General features: G+C 49.0%; 1 protein-coding gene across 2 annotated transcripts in view; it reads left to right on the top strand.

Moving 5' to 3' along the window:
• PRKCE (protein kinase C epsilon) overlaps positions 1-8,103 on the top strand; it is a 494,927-nt gene extending 486,824 nt beyond the window's left edge. For both annotated transcript variants that reach the window (XM_046661900.1, XM_046661902.1), the window contains one exon: positions 4,858-8,103. In XM_046661900.1, the coding sequence (XP_046517856.1) occupies positions 4,858-5,004 (147 nt within the window). In that variant the 3' untranslated portion in view covers positions 5,005-8,103. The remainder of the gene's footprint in view (positions 1-4,857) is intronic.
• Positions 8,104-18,503: the final 10,400 nt, after the last annotated feature.

Here is an 18,503-nt window from a genome sequence, read left to right as displayed (position 1 = left end):
GGAAAAACCCCTGTGGCACGACAGCTGCCACTGGTCCTGAACCAAGGTCACTCTACTGGCTCTAGATAAAGTAGCAGCAAGAGGGAACCTTCATTCATTGTTTCAGCAGATATTTACTGAGCACTCGGTCTGTGCCAGGCCATGTGCTGGGCGGGGAATGGAATGTCGAGTTCAACCCAGGCCCAGCCCCAGCTTAGTTGAAAGGAGTTGGACACCTGGTGTAATGAGGGCTGTGATAAGAGTTAAGGGAGATGATGGGGCACCCGTAAGAGGGTTGGAGGCACAAGGAAGGCTTCCTGAAGGAAGGGCATCTAAGCCAAGATGGGAGAGGTGAGGGGTCATCAGCTCAGTGACGGGGACATGGGGCAGAAGGAAAGGAGCGGAGAGGGTGTTCCAGACAGAGGATTAGCTGTGCAAAGGCTTAGAGGCAGGAGGAAGCCAGCGAGTCCAGAGAGCTTCATGGTTGAGCAGGGCCCCGGAGATGAAGCTGGGCAGGTAGGCAGGGACGAGATCCTAAAGGGCCTTAGAAGTGGGTGAGTGTAAGAACCTGGGACTTTATCCCAAGAGCAGTGAGGCACCGTTAGAAGAATCTCAATCACTGGAGGAAGCACTAGGATGTTCAGGTGGGCCCCAGCTCAGCACTGGTTCAGGATTTGGAGGCATACAGAGAAATGTGAGACTCAGTCCCTGCCTTCAGGAAGCTTATGGCATGGATGGGCAGACCTCATGGACTGTGGTGGGTAACACAGCCCAGTTGTGCATGATGCGTGCCCATGGGACTCAGGTGCTAAGACTCAGAGGCAGGGAGGAACTCACATTTATTGGATGCTCCTGATATGTCTGGGTCTGCCCTGAGGCACCTAACATCTGGCATCTCATTTAGTCCTCAAGGTGACCTATAGGGTGCCTGTTACCACCCCCATTTTACAGATGGAAAGACCAGGGCTCAAAGGGTGACTTCACATGGTGTCATAACCAGGAAGGGACAGTACTGGGATGAGAGGTCAGCCAGTGATCTTTCTGCTACTCCATGCAGCTGCCCATAAGCATGGGAAAAGGATGTGGGAAGGGCTTCATGGAGGAGATAAGATTTGAAGAGTTAGAAGGTTGTTCCATGTGTCCCAGTGTCACCTCTCAGGCTGTGCAGTGTGAGCTCAGAGCCTGACATTTAGACATTAGGGGAGGCAAATGGGAAGACGGAAGATCCAGGTAAACAGGGAGTGTCTCTGGGAATTTGCCAATTGGAACCTTGGAGTCGAGTCTTGTGCCTGTTCTGTGAGGGAGGCAGCAGCTTTTCAAAGAATGAAAACAGTGAGTAAGGGATATAATCCCTAGTCCTCTCCAAATTTAAGGACGCTATGCTGCCTACATGCTATTAATAGGGGATGGGGTTTTCAGAGATATTTGCTTTGGAAAAGTTCCCAAGCCTCTAAGGTTAATAGTCGGGAATTGCCCATAGTGGGGATGTTGATTATTTGAATTGGAAATGAGTAACAGACATGCACCTAAAGTGTCTCCAAGGAAAATAGGGCCTGGGCCAGGTTGCTTAAGGGGGTGGGTGAGCCAAGTATGTCTTTCTGTAGAGCTCTTGAAGAATGGCACACTCGCCCAAGTGCCACCCATGATTCTGGGACCCCTGAAAAGTGCAGAGATGAGCTAGATAGCTCCTCAAGCTAGCCAGCTATGGAGCTAGAGGTCCTCTGGGAATGGTGTCCCTAATTGAGCCTCGTTCCCTGGTACGCAATCAGCAAGCTGTGAAATTCGAACATCCTGTAGAATCTAGCTTCGTCACTATGCTCAGTTGACCTCAGGAAATGAAGCCAGTTTCCATGACTAATGGACACTAATGACTGAAAGGTGAAGCACAAACAGGTAGGTAAACAGGGAGAGCCATAAACAGGGAGAGCCAATGCCAAAGCGTTCACAGATCTCCCAGAGTTCTCTGTACACATGCTGCCCCTCATTAGTGGCCCTTGAGAGGAAGCTGGGAAAGAGGTGGGACTGCCCTGAAAACACAGGGGTCCGGGCATGTTCCATGCTGGGTGATGCTACAGACTGAGTTTCCCTCCTGCCCTATTTCTCGCCTCTCTTCTTCAAACTCCCACCCCTCCTACCCTCTGGTTCCCTTCCCCCTCCGCCTCCACTGAAGATGCCTCTTGGTCACTGACGAAACTCAATGCTTCCCAAGTCACTGCCACCTTCTCCCCACCTTACTTCTCCTTCTGGACTCATTTCCCCAAGCACTACCAGCCCATACTCTGTAACCCTTCCTCGATCAAAGTGAACCCATCCCTCTTTCGAGAGAGATCTCCAGAAGCGGCATCACCACACCCTTTCCCCAGGCCCTGGCCCTCCAGTCTCCGGCGTGCGTCACTGTGGGGATGAGCTTTGTTGTTCCTCTCTGAAGTCCCTCTCCATGCAGGGTCCCCCTTTTCCTCTTGCTCTGTACACACTGGAGACAGAGAACAGATCGTTCTCTTGCCTGGGGCCAGCCCTCCTGGTAGAGATGACTAAGCCACTCCTCAGTTTTCCCATCTCAAGGGACAATATGCACATCATTCAGCTGCAGGTCTTGTTTCCATCCCTTGGGTTTTCTGTGTCCCCCTTCTGTCTCCCCTCCAAGGTCTCTGAGACCTACTCAACTATGCAGCTGAAGCTCAGGGAGGAGACAGCAAGCTGGACCGATGCGTGCTGAAAGATTGGAAGATTAGCTCATCTCTGCTCAATGCTGTCCATCTGATTCTGACCTCAGTCTGGGGCAATTTGAAAAGAAACTCCCCTGCCGAGCTCACCCAGTCCACATTATCCCTTCTCTCCATGACCCACAGCCCTCTCCCACCATGCTTGCCCACTGGCAAAGCCTGTTTGGCTTTCTTTTAGCCTAGTGGCTTGACCTAAGCATCTCCTAGTTGAATTAACCCTTGCTATGTCTTCTCACTTCTCCAGTATCTAGCTTTCCAGACATTCCACACCATGGAAGGCATCATGCTGAGACCTGGATTTGAGTCCAGCTCTGCTCTTAACTAGTTGGGTGACTCTGGGCAAGTCACCAACCTCTTTGAGCTAGTTTCCTCTTCTGTAAAATCAGGATAATAATACCTACCTATTCTAAGGATCAAATAAGCAAATGAACATGAAGACGCTTAGTAAACTGTAAAGCATCATTTCCCAAACCATGTTCTGCAGAACTCTGCTCCCAGGAGAAAGATTAAGAAGCTGTTCCGAAAAAAAAAAAAGCTTTATGTCAAGTCTGAGGAAGCCTGGCCTTAACAAAGTGAACCAGGTTTCTTGGTTCTACGAGGTCTCAGAACTTTTAATTTGCCAACGTGCATGATGAATCTCCAAGAGCAGGGTATAAAATATAGCTTTGTCTCAAAACCACATTTTTGATAGACTCATTATTAACATCTTTTGGGTTACTGATTTCCATAGAACATGGCATATATTAATATTATTCCTCCTACAAATAAGAATGCTAATCTTTCCACAAGGGTTATTCCATCACCCAGGTCACTAATCTTGAGTAACACCAATTAATCGGTGTCTGAAAAAGCATTGCCAGACCGCCTTCTATCTTCTCAGCGTGTGCTGTGCACTGTGGGGGAGAGGGCACCTGGTTCTGAAGGCCCCTGCGGTGGGACTGTTCCCTCACCTCCCACCATCCCCACGCTGGACTCTGCCCCAGGCAGCGGGGGAAGGAACCCGTTGTCCCGAGTGTATATCTTTCATGTTCCTGCCTCGTCTTTCTCCCTGCCAAGCTGCCTTCCTCCCATCTCTGCCAACATGATTGTAACTCATTCTTCAAGTCTCAGCCAAGCCCCAACTTCTACGTCGAAGTTTTTCTAACCATTACGGTGTGTTCCGGGCAGGAATACTGGCTCCCAACTCACCTGGAAGTCCCTAAAGGCAGAGAGCGTTATTTACACTTCCTGATTTTCTCCCCAAACCAGTGCTTGTTTGATTGCTGCCCTTCACCTCCCATGACCTGTAAGCCTTCCTTTGGGAACTTGAACCTCCAACTGGGTTCTTCTGAGCTGAGGAGTCAGTGGCGGGTTTTCTTACATGTTCATTCATTAGGTAGACACTTACTCCTGGGAACCTAAGGTGTAATAAGACTTTAAGGAGCTCTTGGTCAAGACAAAAGCCTAAACAATTCATTGCAAGTCAGCATGGTGAGTGTGCTAGTAGAAATAATATGGGAACACAAAATACGCTTCCTGGTAAGTGCAGGTGGGGATCAAGGCAGGCTTCCCAGAAGATGGTCCCACCCCCCACCCATCCTCCTACTTACAGAAAGGATGTCATATGGAGCAGGCATGGCAAGGTTATGGGGGGGTCTACCTGTAGGAAAGAAAACTGCTGAAGACTTTGTGGGAGGGGGATTCAAGTTTGATTCCTGAGTCACAAGGATCGAGGTCTTGATGGAGCCAGAGGGTTAGGGCAGAAGCTGGAAGGAGAAGCATGAGATGGGAGCCATGCATCTCACTCTCCCAAACAAACCCTACACATGCAGCTGCACACATACACACGCACACACGATGTGTACACACAGGCACACACGTGTGTGCACACACACACGTCTATGGGAATCCCACTTCCCTGCTTTTCCATCATACCCTCTCACCCCTTCTTCCTTCTCACCTGGACTCATCCTTGCTCTCCAAGTCCCCTGTCACCCAGTCCTGGGGCCATCCATTGTTACTTCATTGGAACAGCCCTGTGTCTGCTCTCAGTAGCTAGAGGCCTGCTTTGGTGAGACGCTGGTCAGCACAATGCCCACTCCTGGGGGCGGGGCAGTGGGGGGCCCTGGGGAGGAAGGTCAGCCTAGAGTCAGTGCTTTCTCTTTTCTTCTCACAGAAAACCAAAAGAGACGTCAATAACTTTGACCAAGACTTTACCCGGGAAGAGCCAGTACTCACACTCGTAGACGAAGCAATTGTGAAGCAGATCAACCAGGAGGAATTCAAAGGATTCTCCTACTTTGGTGAAGACCTGATGCCCTAAGAAGCCGCTCCAAATGGAGTTTGGTGATGCTGCAAGAAGGGGTGCCGAGAAGATTCCTAGTTGCCAGAGGCTCAGAAGGTCTTGAACTACTTCTCCTCCTCAGAGCCCCAACCCCTTGTCCACTCTCTATTTATTGCATTCCCTTACCCCAGGCCACCTCCTCCCTCCTTCCACCTGGTGACCAGAAGGCACTCTTGGTTCTTGTCTCACCAGTAATGCAGAATCGTATTGGGTCAGCCGTTGGCTGGACACACTGCCGTGTTTGGTCTGTTGGCAAGCCTGGTTCAACTCCTTGGGGCCTCCTGGCAGTGAAGCAACTTCACGTCTTTTACTGAAAAGAAAAAAAAAAAAAAAAAAGGAAACGAGACTACTCTGGCTCTGCTATCGGACATCGAGTCCCGACAATTCTCGCTTCTCCTCCCTCCAGACCCCTGCCTGCCGCCCTCTGCCCTTCTGTCCAGGAGAAGAGACTGGTGCTTCTTCGTCGTGAGGGTGGGCACCCTTGAGGTGTGCCTGTGAAGGAGAGGGACTGGGAGGTGCACAGGTTAGCGACCTGTGTGGGTTTGCTCTGGAATGGCTGTTTCTTGCTTGCTTTGGTTTTAGCTTTTGGGCATGCCAAAGTTGTGTAAGCATGTATCTCATGGAAGAAATCACTTTTTGTGGAAAAGGAAATTTGATTTTGAACTCTAATAACATTTGAAAAATATATTATCAAATTTTCTTTCTAATTGACCAAAAGATATAAATTCTAGTATCAATACAGGTAGATATTAAAGGGCTAGCATACAATGAGAAACCAATTGTCCAAGGTTTATGCTATTAATGCTTTAGTGGCACATGAGGGCTACATGAATTGAGAGACAAGGAAGCAAGTAATGCTCCTCATTATTCAAGTCCTGCCTGAACACCGCACTGATGGCCAAGACCCTGGGTTCTAGCGAAACTTGGCCCCCAAATTCTCTTTCCAGTTTCATCCTAAGTTCCCAGCATAAACTCTATTTATTTTCTGCAGTGGTGTGTTATTTTTGCACACTTCTACAAAATGGTAGTACTACTGTGTTGTGGTTTTTTAACGTTAAACATGTAAAATTAAATATGAAATATCTGCTTTTGGAACAAGCAGAATGAGGCTAAACATGGGTTAGGCAGAGGGTATCAAGAGACTGAAGAGTAAATTCAGTTTGAAAACTGACAATGTGGCAAGATGTACTCGGAGTTTTGTTTCTGTGTGACATGCAATGGCAACTCATGTGGACACTATTTAATGGATGTGATGTTACCTCCTGTAGATATGCTAACAGTGTTACATTCTTTGATTTCCAAGGGTTCTCTGTGGCTTTGTGTATATGTTTCCCGGAGGTCGTTTGACTAGCTATTTTACTGAGCTGATTGAGCAGGGAATGGAATCCATTCCAACTGTTGCACGTGGATTTCCCAGCTGCCCCTAAATATATATACTTGTGAGTGGCAAAGTGGCACTAATGAAGCTTTTTGCCTTTTGTACATTTGAGATTTTTGTATATAGTGTTTGCTGCAAGGCCTGTGGAATTAATTCATTGAATTTAGAGGTATCAACTGCTGCATGTTCAGGCATATTATAAAACTTTAGTCTATGAAAGAATAATTATAATAATGTCCAGGTGCAATACTCTGTAAGTGTATTGGTTCAAGTTACCGAAAGATAAGGTGTGTTTCCTTCTATCATTTTTCGGGGGGAGTGGGGGGTCCTTTGTACTGTTTATTTCATTTTGATTTATTTTAAAAGATGTAAACATATATTAAGCTATATTAAATCTCACGTACACTTCTCCCGTGCTCTATTATGCCCTGATAGAGAAGGGAAGAGAAAGGAATGTTTTCAACGGTGGTCTCAAAGCTTGGACTGAGACTAGCTCGAGCCCAGAGAGAGTCGATGTCCATATTTGCATCTGGCTGGTCATAGCCTTTGTTCCTAATGATGACGTTCAGTTCTCTTTTGTTTTTATTTTTTAAAAACTCAGGTGTAATTATTATCTGTTCTTATAGTAATTTCAAATATTATGCTTTATCAATTTGTGTGTTTGGCATACCAGTGAAGTGACAAAGAACAGTAGATTAACTTATCTTCGGTAACTTGACGTACTGGGGAGAGACTATCTTCTGGAGTTGAGTACAAGCACAGAAACATCTTCATGGTGGCATCATCTCATTTTTTAGGAAGACATGACAATACTGCCCGTCATACTCATGCGTCACTACTGCGCTCTGTTCTTCCTCTGCTTCTTTTACCGTGAGGAACTTCGAACGACCAAGCAAGCTCTAACTGCAATGCCACATGGCCTTGTCCAAGGGCTTGGTGGTGTTCCCATGTCAGCGGGGGTAGGGCCCTTCCTACAGGACAACTGGCATTTTTGCTGGGAAGTCAAATAATAACACATTCCACCCGGCAGCTCCAGGAGGTCAGTCAGCAGCTTGCCTGGTCCAGAGTCACCCCCTTTCAGTATCCAAAGCCAGGTAGGCTGGGATGCCTCCTGCTTGGGGCTGGAGCTGACCAAGTCCTCGCACAGGTAGATTCTAATCCCATGTAGTTTGTAGAAAAAAGCTTGTGTGTTTCTTGAGGATTCATTGTTTCATTTTAGTTTTCACAAGATTTTGGCAGCAGACACACTTACATTTCTGCCTATTCTTTCTTATCTTTCCAGCTCTTTTTTTTTTTTTAAGAAAAAAAAGGAGTGCAAAAAAAAAAATGCCAAAAAAATATATGAAGGATAGCTGTTCTCCTGTGTTCTCTCATTATGGACTTTGTGAAGTGGAGACATAATTTTTTCCTCCAAAGGTGAAAAAGCAATGCATTCTTGCTTTTTAAAAAAAAAAGAAGGCTAAAAAAAATTACCTCTTTTTAAATTATGTGCAAAATAATTCTGGCTAAATATAAAATGTATTCAACTTTAGGGGGTTTTTTTTGTATTGTGATGCTTTATTTGTACATTTTTTTCTTTTCTGGATGTAATTTTAATCTCTTGCCATTCATTAGTGTTATTTCATTGTAAACATTATTGTGCCAAATGTACTGTATTCAAAAGGATGTGAATGTGTATTGTTTCAGAACCTAATAAATACAATGACATTAAATCTTATTTCTCAGTCCCAATGAGCATTTTTATCTCCTTTGTGATGGCACTAAGGAAGCTTTTTGCCTTTTGTACCTTAGAGATTACAAATTCCAAAACCTGGGTTCAGCTCTCCACTTAGCCTTTGAAGATACACAAAAGCTACAAAGGGCTGTGTTTGCGCACTCCCGGTGCCTGCCCCTGGCTGGCCTCTGTGCTTCAGGCACCACCAACCAGAGGGATGAAGGGGGTCTGAGCGATGGATGCGGCTCTGGGCTATCTTGTCATGAGCTGCCGTGGAGTGCTGCGAGACAGGCAAGCCAAGCAGGCAGCACCCTCGTTTCTAGAGGAGCGAAGGCTGGATCTCCTTGGGCCTTGAGCCCTGAGAGGCTCCTGTTTAAGCCTCTTCAAAACTCAGTTTCTGCCTAGCTGCTCAGAACTTCGGGCATTAGAGTCCAGGAAACGCTTCCTAGCCTGGGAGCCCCTTGCAGGCTGGGCCTGGGCACAGACTGGCCAGTGGGGCTCCATGCTTAGCCTGTGCCCTCCTTTCCTGCTCAGCCAACATTCATGGCCATGGCGGTGACTTAGCCAAAACTCGCTGTTCCTTAAAAGTTATGGAAATGACGGCAGTTTTACTATGTGTCATCGTAAGGTGAGGGGATGGCCAACTCGTCACCCTTTCAGCCCTCAAATCATTGCTTCACCAGCCCTCAGATGGCTTTGGAATACTGTCTGGACCGTACTCTCCTCTCGGGTCTCCCCTCTCAGCAATGTCGCCTGCCTACTTGGAGACGTCAGCGTGGACCTCCAGACCCAGCCCAAGAAGAAGGTTATATTTATCACGTATTTTCCTCTCTCATTCAGGCAGCTGTGTCCAGGTAAGTGACCAGCCCAGGAGAAGCAAGCTGTCCACCAGTATGTCTGTCTTATGAGTGTAAATAAAAACCAGAGGAACCAAACTAAGAGGCTCTGTTCTACGAAGGTCAGAAGACATCTCCAAGCATCTCACTGAATGAAATGGGACCAGTCCACACCTCCCTTGCCTAGTGGCCCAGAAGAGACAGCTCCAACATCCTGCAACAGGAAAGTCTGTCTGCATGGCTGTGCCCCAAACTGAGAAGCAGCAGGTCTGACAGATTTCCTGCAGAGGGGAATCTGTAGGACGATTGCACATCTCCATTTCCTTGTACAGTCCAGGGCTTGGGTTACCAGCAGCCTGAAGATCTCCATGCAATAAAATTACCACAAAACCACAAAGTTGTCATAGTGCTCACAGCGGCAGAGAGATGAGTGGAGAGCAGGCTTAGAAGCCACGTTATGAAGTCTGTTTTTTACTTTGAAGTCCTTTAGCCTCGAAAGTGATAATACTTTGGTGGTATGTTTTAAGTTATACCTGAGGAGGATGAGCTGTCCTAATCAGGAGTATTCCCTCCAGGGGTGGACAGCTGATTGAAGAAACCGACAGTATTTATTTAGAGGGCTACTACATGTGCTTCAGCTCTCTTTGACCTCCCGTCAACAGCTGGAGGTTTTGTTATTAGCATAAAGAACACTAGAAAAGAGGGGCTGGCCTGGTGACTTAGTGGTTAAATTCGCACGCTCCACTTTGGCGGCACGGGGTTCACAGTTTCAGATCCCAGCCGGGGACCTAGCACCACTCGTCAAGCCACACTGTGGTGGCATCCCACACAAAACAGAGGAAGATTGGCACAGATGTTGGCTCAGTGACAATCTTCCTCAAGTAAAATTTAAATCAAACTGCAATACCACTTCACACCCACCAGAATGACAAAATCAAAAAGGCAGCCATATTGAGTTTTACTAAAGATGTGGAACAACTGGAATTTCCAGTTGTTGCAGGATTGAGTATAAAATGGTACAACTACTTTGAAAAACTTCGGCAGTATCTGCTGAAGCCCAATATACATACCCTTGACTCAAGAGAAAGGCCGATCAACTGTAGAATGGGTAGATACGTTGTGGACTGTGTATGCAATCGAACCCTAGATAGCCACAAGAATGCATGGTTTACAACTGCACACAGCATAGATGAATCTCACAGTGTAACACTGAGTTTAAGCAGCCAGGCACGGAGGGGTACAGACTGTGATTCCATTTATGTGAAGTACAAAATGAGAAATCTGGGCTGCTGGAGATCAGGCTGGCTGTTGCCCTTGTGGGAAAGAGAGGTCGAGACTAGACAAGTAGGAGGGGCATGAAAGGGCTTCTGGGGTGCCAGGTAAGTTTTCTGAGATGGGGGCTGCAAACAGGTGTGTTCACTTTGTGATAAATCACTGCAGGGACCCTTATGATCTGTGCTTTTCTCTCTACATGTATTATACTTCAATAAACATTACCCCCCAAAATCCAGGATGACCTTTGTCTTTCTCCCTTGGGAATGGCACCCAGGCTGGGTCTGTAAACCACCTGTGTCTCCTGCTGTCTGGCAGGTGTCTTGGTTGTCCAGCTCCCATAGACAGCCTGATCTTGTGCCTGGAACAGCCTGGCATTTGCCTTGGGTGGACTTCTCCTGCGAGGCACTATTGGAAACACCCAAACAGACAGACAGCTGGACCTTCATGGAACTTTCAGAATAACTGCAAGACTCTTCTGTGCCTACTTGCTACTAAAACGTCTGCATAGGTCTCAGAATGTGGCCTGTGAGGTTATCAGGGAGCAGCTAAGCTCCCCTCCCCTTGGCAGCTGCTGAGCTATATGGAAAGGAACCCAGGGGTGTGCATCACACTTGGCTTAGGGAGTCCACCACAGGCAAGGTGGGGCCTCAGCTCTTTCCCCTTGGGCAGGTGAGTGGACCATTCTAACCATGAGTCCACATTTGTAAAATGGTGAAAAGAAGACCTACTCCCTCAAAGGCCTGTTGTGAAATGTCAGTGAGGTAAAAGCTCCCTGAGTGCAGCGTCTGGTACCGTTGCTGTTATTTCTCCTCACTAAGGCACCCCCCCCTCCCCCCTTGACCAGAGCGCAGCCTGCATCCCAGGGAAGAGAGGCTCGGTGTAACGAGGACTGCTTTTCTTGTCACTCTCTGATTTGTTTTCCCTCATCCTCCCGACGTCCTGCCCCTCAGCACTGCTAGGGCTCCTGACACCCCCCTCCGCACCCCGCCGTGTCAGTGAAGGACCCTCTCTGGGGCAGGAATGGAGCACAGGCTGCAAAGACAAGGTCCTGGCCTTCAGTGAACTTACAACCAGCAGGAGACAAGAGAGCTGCAATGCAGGAGAGCAGTGTAAGGCAGACAAGAGGGACGAAGAAAGCCCTGTAGACGATGCCAGGGAATTTCAGAGAAAAAGGGTTAGGTTGCTTTATCTAGATCGGCTACCTGGAGGAAGCAGTGGTGAGAGGGCACTGGGGGATGAGGAGTGGGCAAAGGGCAGAGAAGGGACTTCTGGGTGGCCAATCAGCTATGAGTGGCATGGAAGGGCTGGGGGTGGGGGCTTGAGGTCCAGGGCAGTGCTGCGGCAGCCTTCAACGTCATTCAACAGCGCTTCTCAACCTGAGACTGTCTGGGTCACGGAATCCTCCGAAGAAGTTTGATGGTCTCTGCAGGTGCTACAGTCTCTGGGAGAGCCCACCTCTCCTTCAATAAAGGCATCCTTGGCTTTGCGTATGACAGGAGAGTTCAGGTTTCACTGCCTACTCTCTGCCCCAGGATCAGGTAGATGCCGCCCGAGGGTTGAGATCCAGCCAGCCTCAGTCCTAGGACTCGCGAACGATTACAAACTTGCCAGTTCTCAGCCCTTCCACGGGTTGGAGCAGGCAGCCACCCATTGGCTGCTCTGAGAGGCTCTGGAAAGGCGCCTTGCTGGGCATCAATTGCAGAATCCCCCATTCAGGCTTCCTTCGTTAGCTTATTAATCATTTAAGTTTAACATTATCTTCTTCCAAACACTGCTCTAAGCACCTCACATAAGTCATCTATTTAAACCTCATAAAACGTATACTCCAGTTTTCCCCATATTATAGATGAGGAAACTGAGGCTCAGAAATTATATAACTTAGCTCTTACAACTCCACGAAATTGTTGTCTTCTTATGCCACTCTTACAGATTGAATTCTATACCGTGTTAGAAGATCTGGGCTGCCCTAACATTTGAAGCAAGAGTGAAAATAGAGGTCCAGACCATAGAGCTAAATATTTTTTAAGTTATAAATCAAGCTATTGTTATAAAATATGTTCTAGCCCTGTTCCTTGACAAAGACACCTTCCTAACAACCTGAAGGCCAGCTTTGAATTTAGAGAGCAGGAGGAGAGAAGACGGAAGGAGAGAGACTCCTAAAGGAGGGGAAGGACTGGGAGGGAGGAGGCAGCTGCGGCCAGTGTGAGGCTGCTTGCTGCTCCAGTGAGCTTGGGCCTGGCGTGGTCCCTGCCCTGGTGATGTTCAGCAGTTGACTCTGCCTCCAGTGATTTCAGCCACTCTAGGGGGTCCACTCCTGAGGGCCCACCCTAGTAGGCACTGTTCACTAAGAGGCCAGAGTGGTGACACAAAAGACAGCAGATGAAATCAGAGCAAAGGCTGGATGGGATGGTCCCTCCGACCCCCCTTGCTGCCCTCTGCTTAACCAAGGCAGGACATTAGCCAAGGCCAGCTCCTCCTGCAGAGTTCCACGCCACCATAGAGTGGGATCAGAGGGCCCTGTCTTGGCCAATACTGCCTTAAAAATCATGGTGCAAGCTAATATCCTTCCTTAAATGTCCCTGCGTTCCACGCCAGCCATCCCAGCTGTGCATGGGGCTGTTTGATTTGCATCTTGCATGGATGTTGGGGGTAGGTCTGGTGCTCTTGGCTGGCCCCTGGCAGGGGAAGAGGAGCAGAGAGAGTGTAGCCTGGTGAGAATAAATGCCGCCAAAGGTCAGGTGGTTGGGGCCAAGCAGGAAAGTCTGTCCTCCAAATCACCAAATGACCACTCAGTGAGGCAACAAAAGAGCCAAGAGCCATGTGGAGTGAGGAGCTGGAGACTAGAATGCGCCTGCAGAGGGTGGGAAGGAGGAGAGGGAGGGGCCTGGGGAGGGGCCAGCAGCCGCAGCCAGGAGGTTGTTTGGCAAAAGTGGAGCTGGTTGGATTGCTGTGGCAGCAGATGCGCCTCTGTTCCCTTGCCCAGGTACGCTCTCCCCTCCATGCTCAGCTGGAGGGAAGGAGACGGGCCTCCGGACGTGACTTCCGTGGCCTGGGCACTATTCCACCTGGGAGGTGGTAATTAGTTCCCCTATTGAGAAATGAGGACTCTGAGGCTCAGAGAGGTCAGGAAATTGTCCAAGGCACACAGCCAGCCCTGGCAGATGCAGGACTGCAAATCCAGGACACAAGCCTGCGATTTGAATCTGTATCTAGTTGGCACCAAAGATCCTCCTCTTCCCACTAGGCTCCTGGTGACTGTCCCGACACAGGTCCTGCATGCTGTTTCCTTTCTCCTTCCAGAGAAATTTCACCTCTGTGTGAAATGATGCAACGATTTCATGGAATCAGATTTGTGTTGCTCTCTCTAAAGGCTTTGAATGAGAGCACTAAGATGCAGCCAGGAAATGGGGCAGAGACCTCGGTGGCTCTTTCTCTCCTTTCCCTCCCTTCTCCCCATGCCACCTCCTACCAGGGCCCTGTCAGCTGATCCTCAAGTCCAGCAAAGCCTGCATCCTCCACACTCAGACACCCCTCCTACCACCAAAAAAAGAAACCATCCCTATGGACTATTCTAAGCAGGAAGCTGACTTTTCAGTTCACTGGAAAACAGGAAATGCCTCCAAGGGTCTGAAGTCTTTTTAGTCACTATGCCTTTCATGCAGGGTCTGCGTCCTAGGCCAGCTGCTAAGGATAGCCCTAGAAGCAAGGTCACCCCAAGTCCCAGCCCCGAGAGTATGATCCTTGGAGCCACTCATGAGCCCCTCTACTCCTGGAGCCAGAGCTGACCTCTTCATCTCCTACTCAGGATGCTGGACATTCTGGACTAGGCAGAGGGTGGGAATACTAGGGATACTGCGTGAAGCTACTAAGTAGCTTTGCAAGGAGCAAATACTGACCGTGGACAGCAGCCTCACCCCAGCCAAAGGCTGATCTCTCATCCCAGCCAGATTGACCTCTAAATCCCATCAGAGATTGGCTGACCCCCAACAAAGCCTGATTTCCTAGGAAGCATGGTTCTGAGTATGGCTCCATAGGAAGTATGGTTGACTTCCCCATCCTGGCTGTAGACTGATACTCTAACCTCGACCTCGTCAGAAACTAACCTTCAATACTAACCACAGTGTAGCTTCCTAACTCTGGCCACAGACCAAACTCAAATGCTTGCCATCCTCCTCATCCATTCACAGTCACTTCTGAGCTTCTACAGAGTACCAACTGCTATGAGCCCAGCTCAGCCCTCACAGACCCTACAGCCTAGGGGAGGAGGTAACCCCACACATGAAGCTCTAATCAGACTGTGAGTGGGGTTGGGGGAGAAGGGGAGTGGGAGCCTTGTCTGAAACCCCGACACTGTCTCTAACTTGCTGGGTGAACTTGGGTTGGTCACATCACCTCTGCACGTTCCTCTGCACTGAGACGATGAGCCCAGATGGTCTCCAGGGTTCTGATCCTCAGTGTGGCACACAGCAGTGGTGGAAGGCTCGAGTGGTCTAGGACGTGAGACATCATCATCGGGGTTGGTGTTACTCACGGGAATGGGAAAGCCCAACTCTGGAGGATGTGAGTGATCAGGCAGATTCACTCCTGCTCGGTAGATGAAGGTTCAATCCCGCCTCTGTTGGGACATTCGTTTCCTGGTTCCACCAGACTGTGGGGCCCAGACTGGATAGCACTGATTCTTCTTCCTGCCTCAGTGTTTCCATCTGTAAAAAGAGCTATGACACCAGTCCATTCAGGAACTTGGGAGGCAGACAGATGGGCCTGTACAAACACGTGGTAATTCAGACAGAAGACTTTTTACTGATAGGAAGACAAAGTCGGATTCTGGCCGTCTATGTGTTGACCCCAAAGGTAGAGGAAATAGGATGATTTGTGACTAAGACCACCCAAGGCCCAGCACAAGAGCTGCAAGGTTACGGCTTGATTCCCCAAAGAGCAGTTTGATTCCTGGGATGTAGGGGGGCAGGGTGTGGATTGGGTATGGTAGATTGGATGTGGAGGGAACGGACCACTGCCTAGAAACCTGTCCCCACCCTGCCATCGTTAACTTAAAAAGTTAATCCCTTTTTAACTGCACACTGCCTGAAAGTCCGTTGTCACGGAGTAGGAACTTCACGCACAAGCACCTCCCCTGCTCACTACCAGTCACTGGTCACCTGTACAGGGCCCACTGCCTTTACCAGCCCTCTTCGCCTTATCAGCTGAGAGCAGGACACTGAAAGAAGAGCAGATACTGACTGGGAAAACCCACTAGAGCAGCTGAAGATAGGTCTAGAGTAGCGTTCCCAAAGTCAGGTCTGAGGACTCCTGACCCTTTCATGGGATGTATTAGTAATCTACTGCTGTGTAACAAATTACCCCAAAACTTAGCAGCTTAAAACAACAAACATTTATTATCTCATAGTATCTCACAATAAGTCAGGAGTCTGGGCATGGTTAAGCTGGATGCCTCTCATTAAGGTCTCTCTCAGGCTGCAAATCGAGTGTTGGCCAGGGCTGCAGTCTCATCTGATGGCTCAGGTAGGGGAGGATCTGCTCCCAAGCTGATCTCCATGGTTGTTGGCAGGATTCAGCTCATCGCTGAGGGCCTCAGTGCCTCAATGGATATTGGCCAGAGGACTCCCTCAGTTCTTTGCCTGATGGACCTCTCCATAGTGCAGCTTGCACCATAGCAGCCGACTCCCCTCAAAATGAGAGCAAGAGAGAGTGCACTCAGGATGGAAGCCACAGTCTCTGTAATTTAATCTTCAAAGTGTCGTCCCATCACCTCTGCCATGTGCATTCCTTAGAAGCAAATCACCAGGTCCAACCCACACCCAAGGGGTGTGAAGATCCAGAGGTGGCAATCACTAGGAGACATTTCAGAGGTTGCCTAATGCAGGGGATCTGTGAGGCTCTCTCTTTCCAACTACATATCTCTGTGATACAGGATTTTCTTCATATGCTTCACCCAAAACATATCATAAGAGATTTAATGCAGAAGCTTGTATAAGAATTCAGCTGTCCTCTGTTAAGCTGGACATTAAAGAGATTGATGAAATTGAAAACAATGCCACTATATGGATAGATATAACCTGCATATAAATAAAAACTCTTTGGGTTCCTCATAATTTTTAAGAGTATAAAAGGGTCTTGAGATCAAAAAGCTTGAGAACTACAGGTCCAGAAAGATAGAGTATAGGACGCTGCCCAAGGAGACTACCCTGGGTCGGGGTGGAGACTGGGGACATGCTTGTGAGAAGCCCCACAGCAGCCAAACATCATCAGAGGCCTGGCTGCCTGGGAAAGAGGTGGTCAAATACAGCAGGCGAGGGGAAGGGCCCACGGTCTAACTTTCGCTTTCTTTATAGTTGTGCACACACAGCGTCTCTGAGTGTTCCTCCTGTCTCGGCAATGCCTTCTGCATATGTGTGCATATAGGTCCGCCACGCACACATATTAGTTGTCATGAGCACATGTGCATGTGCATGCACGGGTGTATCTGGGCAAGCATGTGCACAAGTTGTGTGTGTGCATATATGTATGCACATGTGCCTTTTTAAGCACAGTTGTGCCTGGCGCCCCTGGAATGGGCAGGGCCTGGGCAGTAGGTCCAGGGGCGTTCTGCGAAAGGAAGGGCGTTGGGGGAGACGGTTGTGTAGCACACACCACCACCACCACCACCACTGTGGCTCCCTGAAGTCCCCTCTGCCCTCAGCCTCTGCTCTCAGCACGACTCTCAAATATTTTCATCTTCTATGGGAACTTCCTGTTCAGCTTCCTGTTGTTCTTGGACTTTTCTTTTTTAGCTGGTTTTTTTTTTTTAAAGGTTGTAATTCTTTAACTTGCCTCTTTATTTTGCCCGGAGAGGCACTGTGGTCCCCAGCTACCTCTGAGAAAGGGAGAAAATATCCTGCCAGAGCAGGCCAGGTCCTTGCCTGGAATTAAAGGCTCCAAGGAATAACTCCTCTTTCCATCAAGATAAAAGAAGTCTTTTAAAACCTCAGTTTATTCTGTAGATGTTCAGTGCAAGGTGCAGGGGGAGGGAAAGGGGCCTGAAGGGGAGCAGAATAGGCCACCCCAAAATATGCTTCTTGGGCATAAGATTATTTTGAGAAAGTGCAGACACAGGAGAAGCTCTGGAAACAGAGTAGAAGTCACCCTTTTGTAAGGGACATTTACATTTACAAAGGAAATCTCCATTTGTAAGGATGTCTCCCTCTGTTTACTAAGAGGGCCACCACCAGAGATGACTTTTGTTCTGCCTGAGTGACAGATCTTCACCAAAAGGCAAACTTTGTCTTCCTTCCATTTCCCCCTCATTTTCCCGTGAATTGCCTCCCCGTCCTAGGAGCCCCAGGCCGTCCCTTTCCTTGACTCAGGATGGTGTATAAGCCTCAGTCCTCTGGCTGCCTTTTGAGTCTCCTATCTTTGTGGGGTTCCTGTGCCCGGGAAAGGTTTTTTTCTCTTGTTAATCTGTCTTATGTCAATTTAATTATTAGACCAGCCACAGACCCTGGAAGGGAAAGGAAAATGTTTCCTGGCCTACAGGCCTCAGGGCGGATTTGTCTGGGGGTCCGGGACAGCCTGGCCAGCGCAGTGGCCCAGGTTTGCAGGGCTCCACGACTCCATCAGGTCTGCCCTCTGCTCACCGTTCCAGAGGAAGAGCAGCTAACAAAGAATTCAGACAGTGGCTGGAGCCCAGCTCAGTTCGGCCCCCAGCAAGGCCCCCAGCCTCACCCCCCTACCCAGCCCCCTCCCCACAAATGGAGGGTCCTCTGCTCAGACTGGTGTCTGTACCCTTGCTGTCCTTCTGCTTATGCCCTTCATTTCCTGGCCACCCTCTACTGCATCAGATTCTTCTTTCAAGTTGCCATCAAAAGGCCTCTGGGAAGTCTTTCCTGGAACTCCCAGGCCACAGTGCTCCCTCCCCAGAGCCCCGTCCTCAGAGCCCCATCCCCAGGGCTCCCTGCCTCCCCTCCCAGATGCTCCAGGGGCTGAGCCATCCTTGTTTCTGTGCCGTCTGGATTTCCCATGGACTCCAGCAGCCCCATGTCAGCTGGCCTTCCCCAGGCCCGCTCCTCCTGGGCAGTGCCCTCAGGTCTGAACCTGTTCCGCTTTCCTCCCCACTTCCCCTCCGGATGCTCCCGGAGGGCAGGTCCCTGTCTGGTTTTCTCACTGTTCCTTGCCTGGGCTGTGCCCTAGCACAAGTGGTCCTGAATAAGGATTGTTCCTCTTCCTGTTTACTCTCTCAGTGCGTTGATATGACCAGCTCACCCATATTCAACTGGTAATA

This window comes from Equus quagga, chromosome 5 (genome assembly GCF_021613505.1).
Source record: "Equus quagga isolate Etosha38 chromosome 5, UCLA_HA_Equagga_1.0, whole genome shotgun sequence".
Classification (NCBI taxonomy): Eukaryota; Metazoa; Chordata; class Mammalia; order Perissodactyla; family Equidae; genus Equus; species Equus quagga.
The sequence above is the reverse complement of the archived record's forward strand: the minus strand, read 5'-3'. Positions and strand labels throughout refer to the sequence as shown.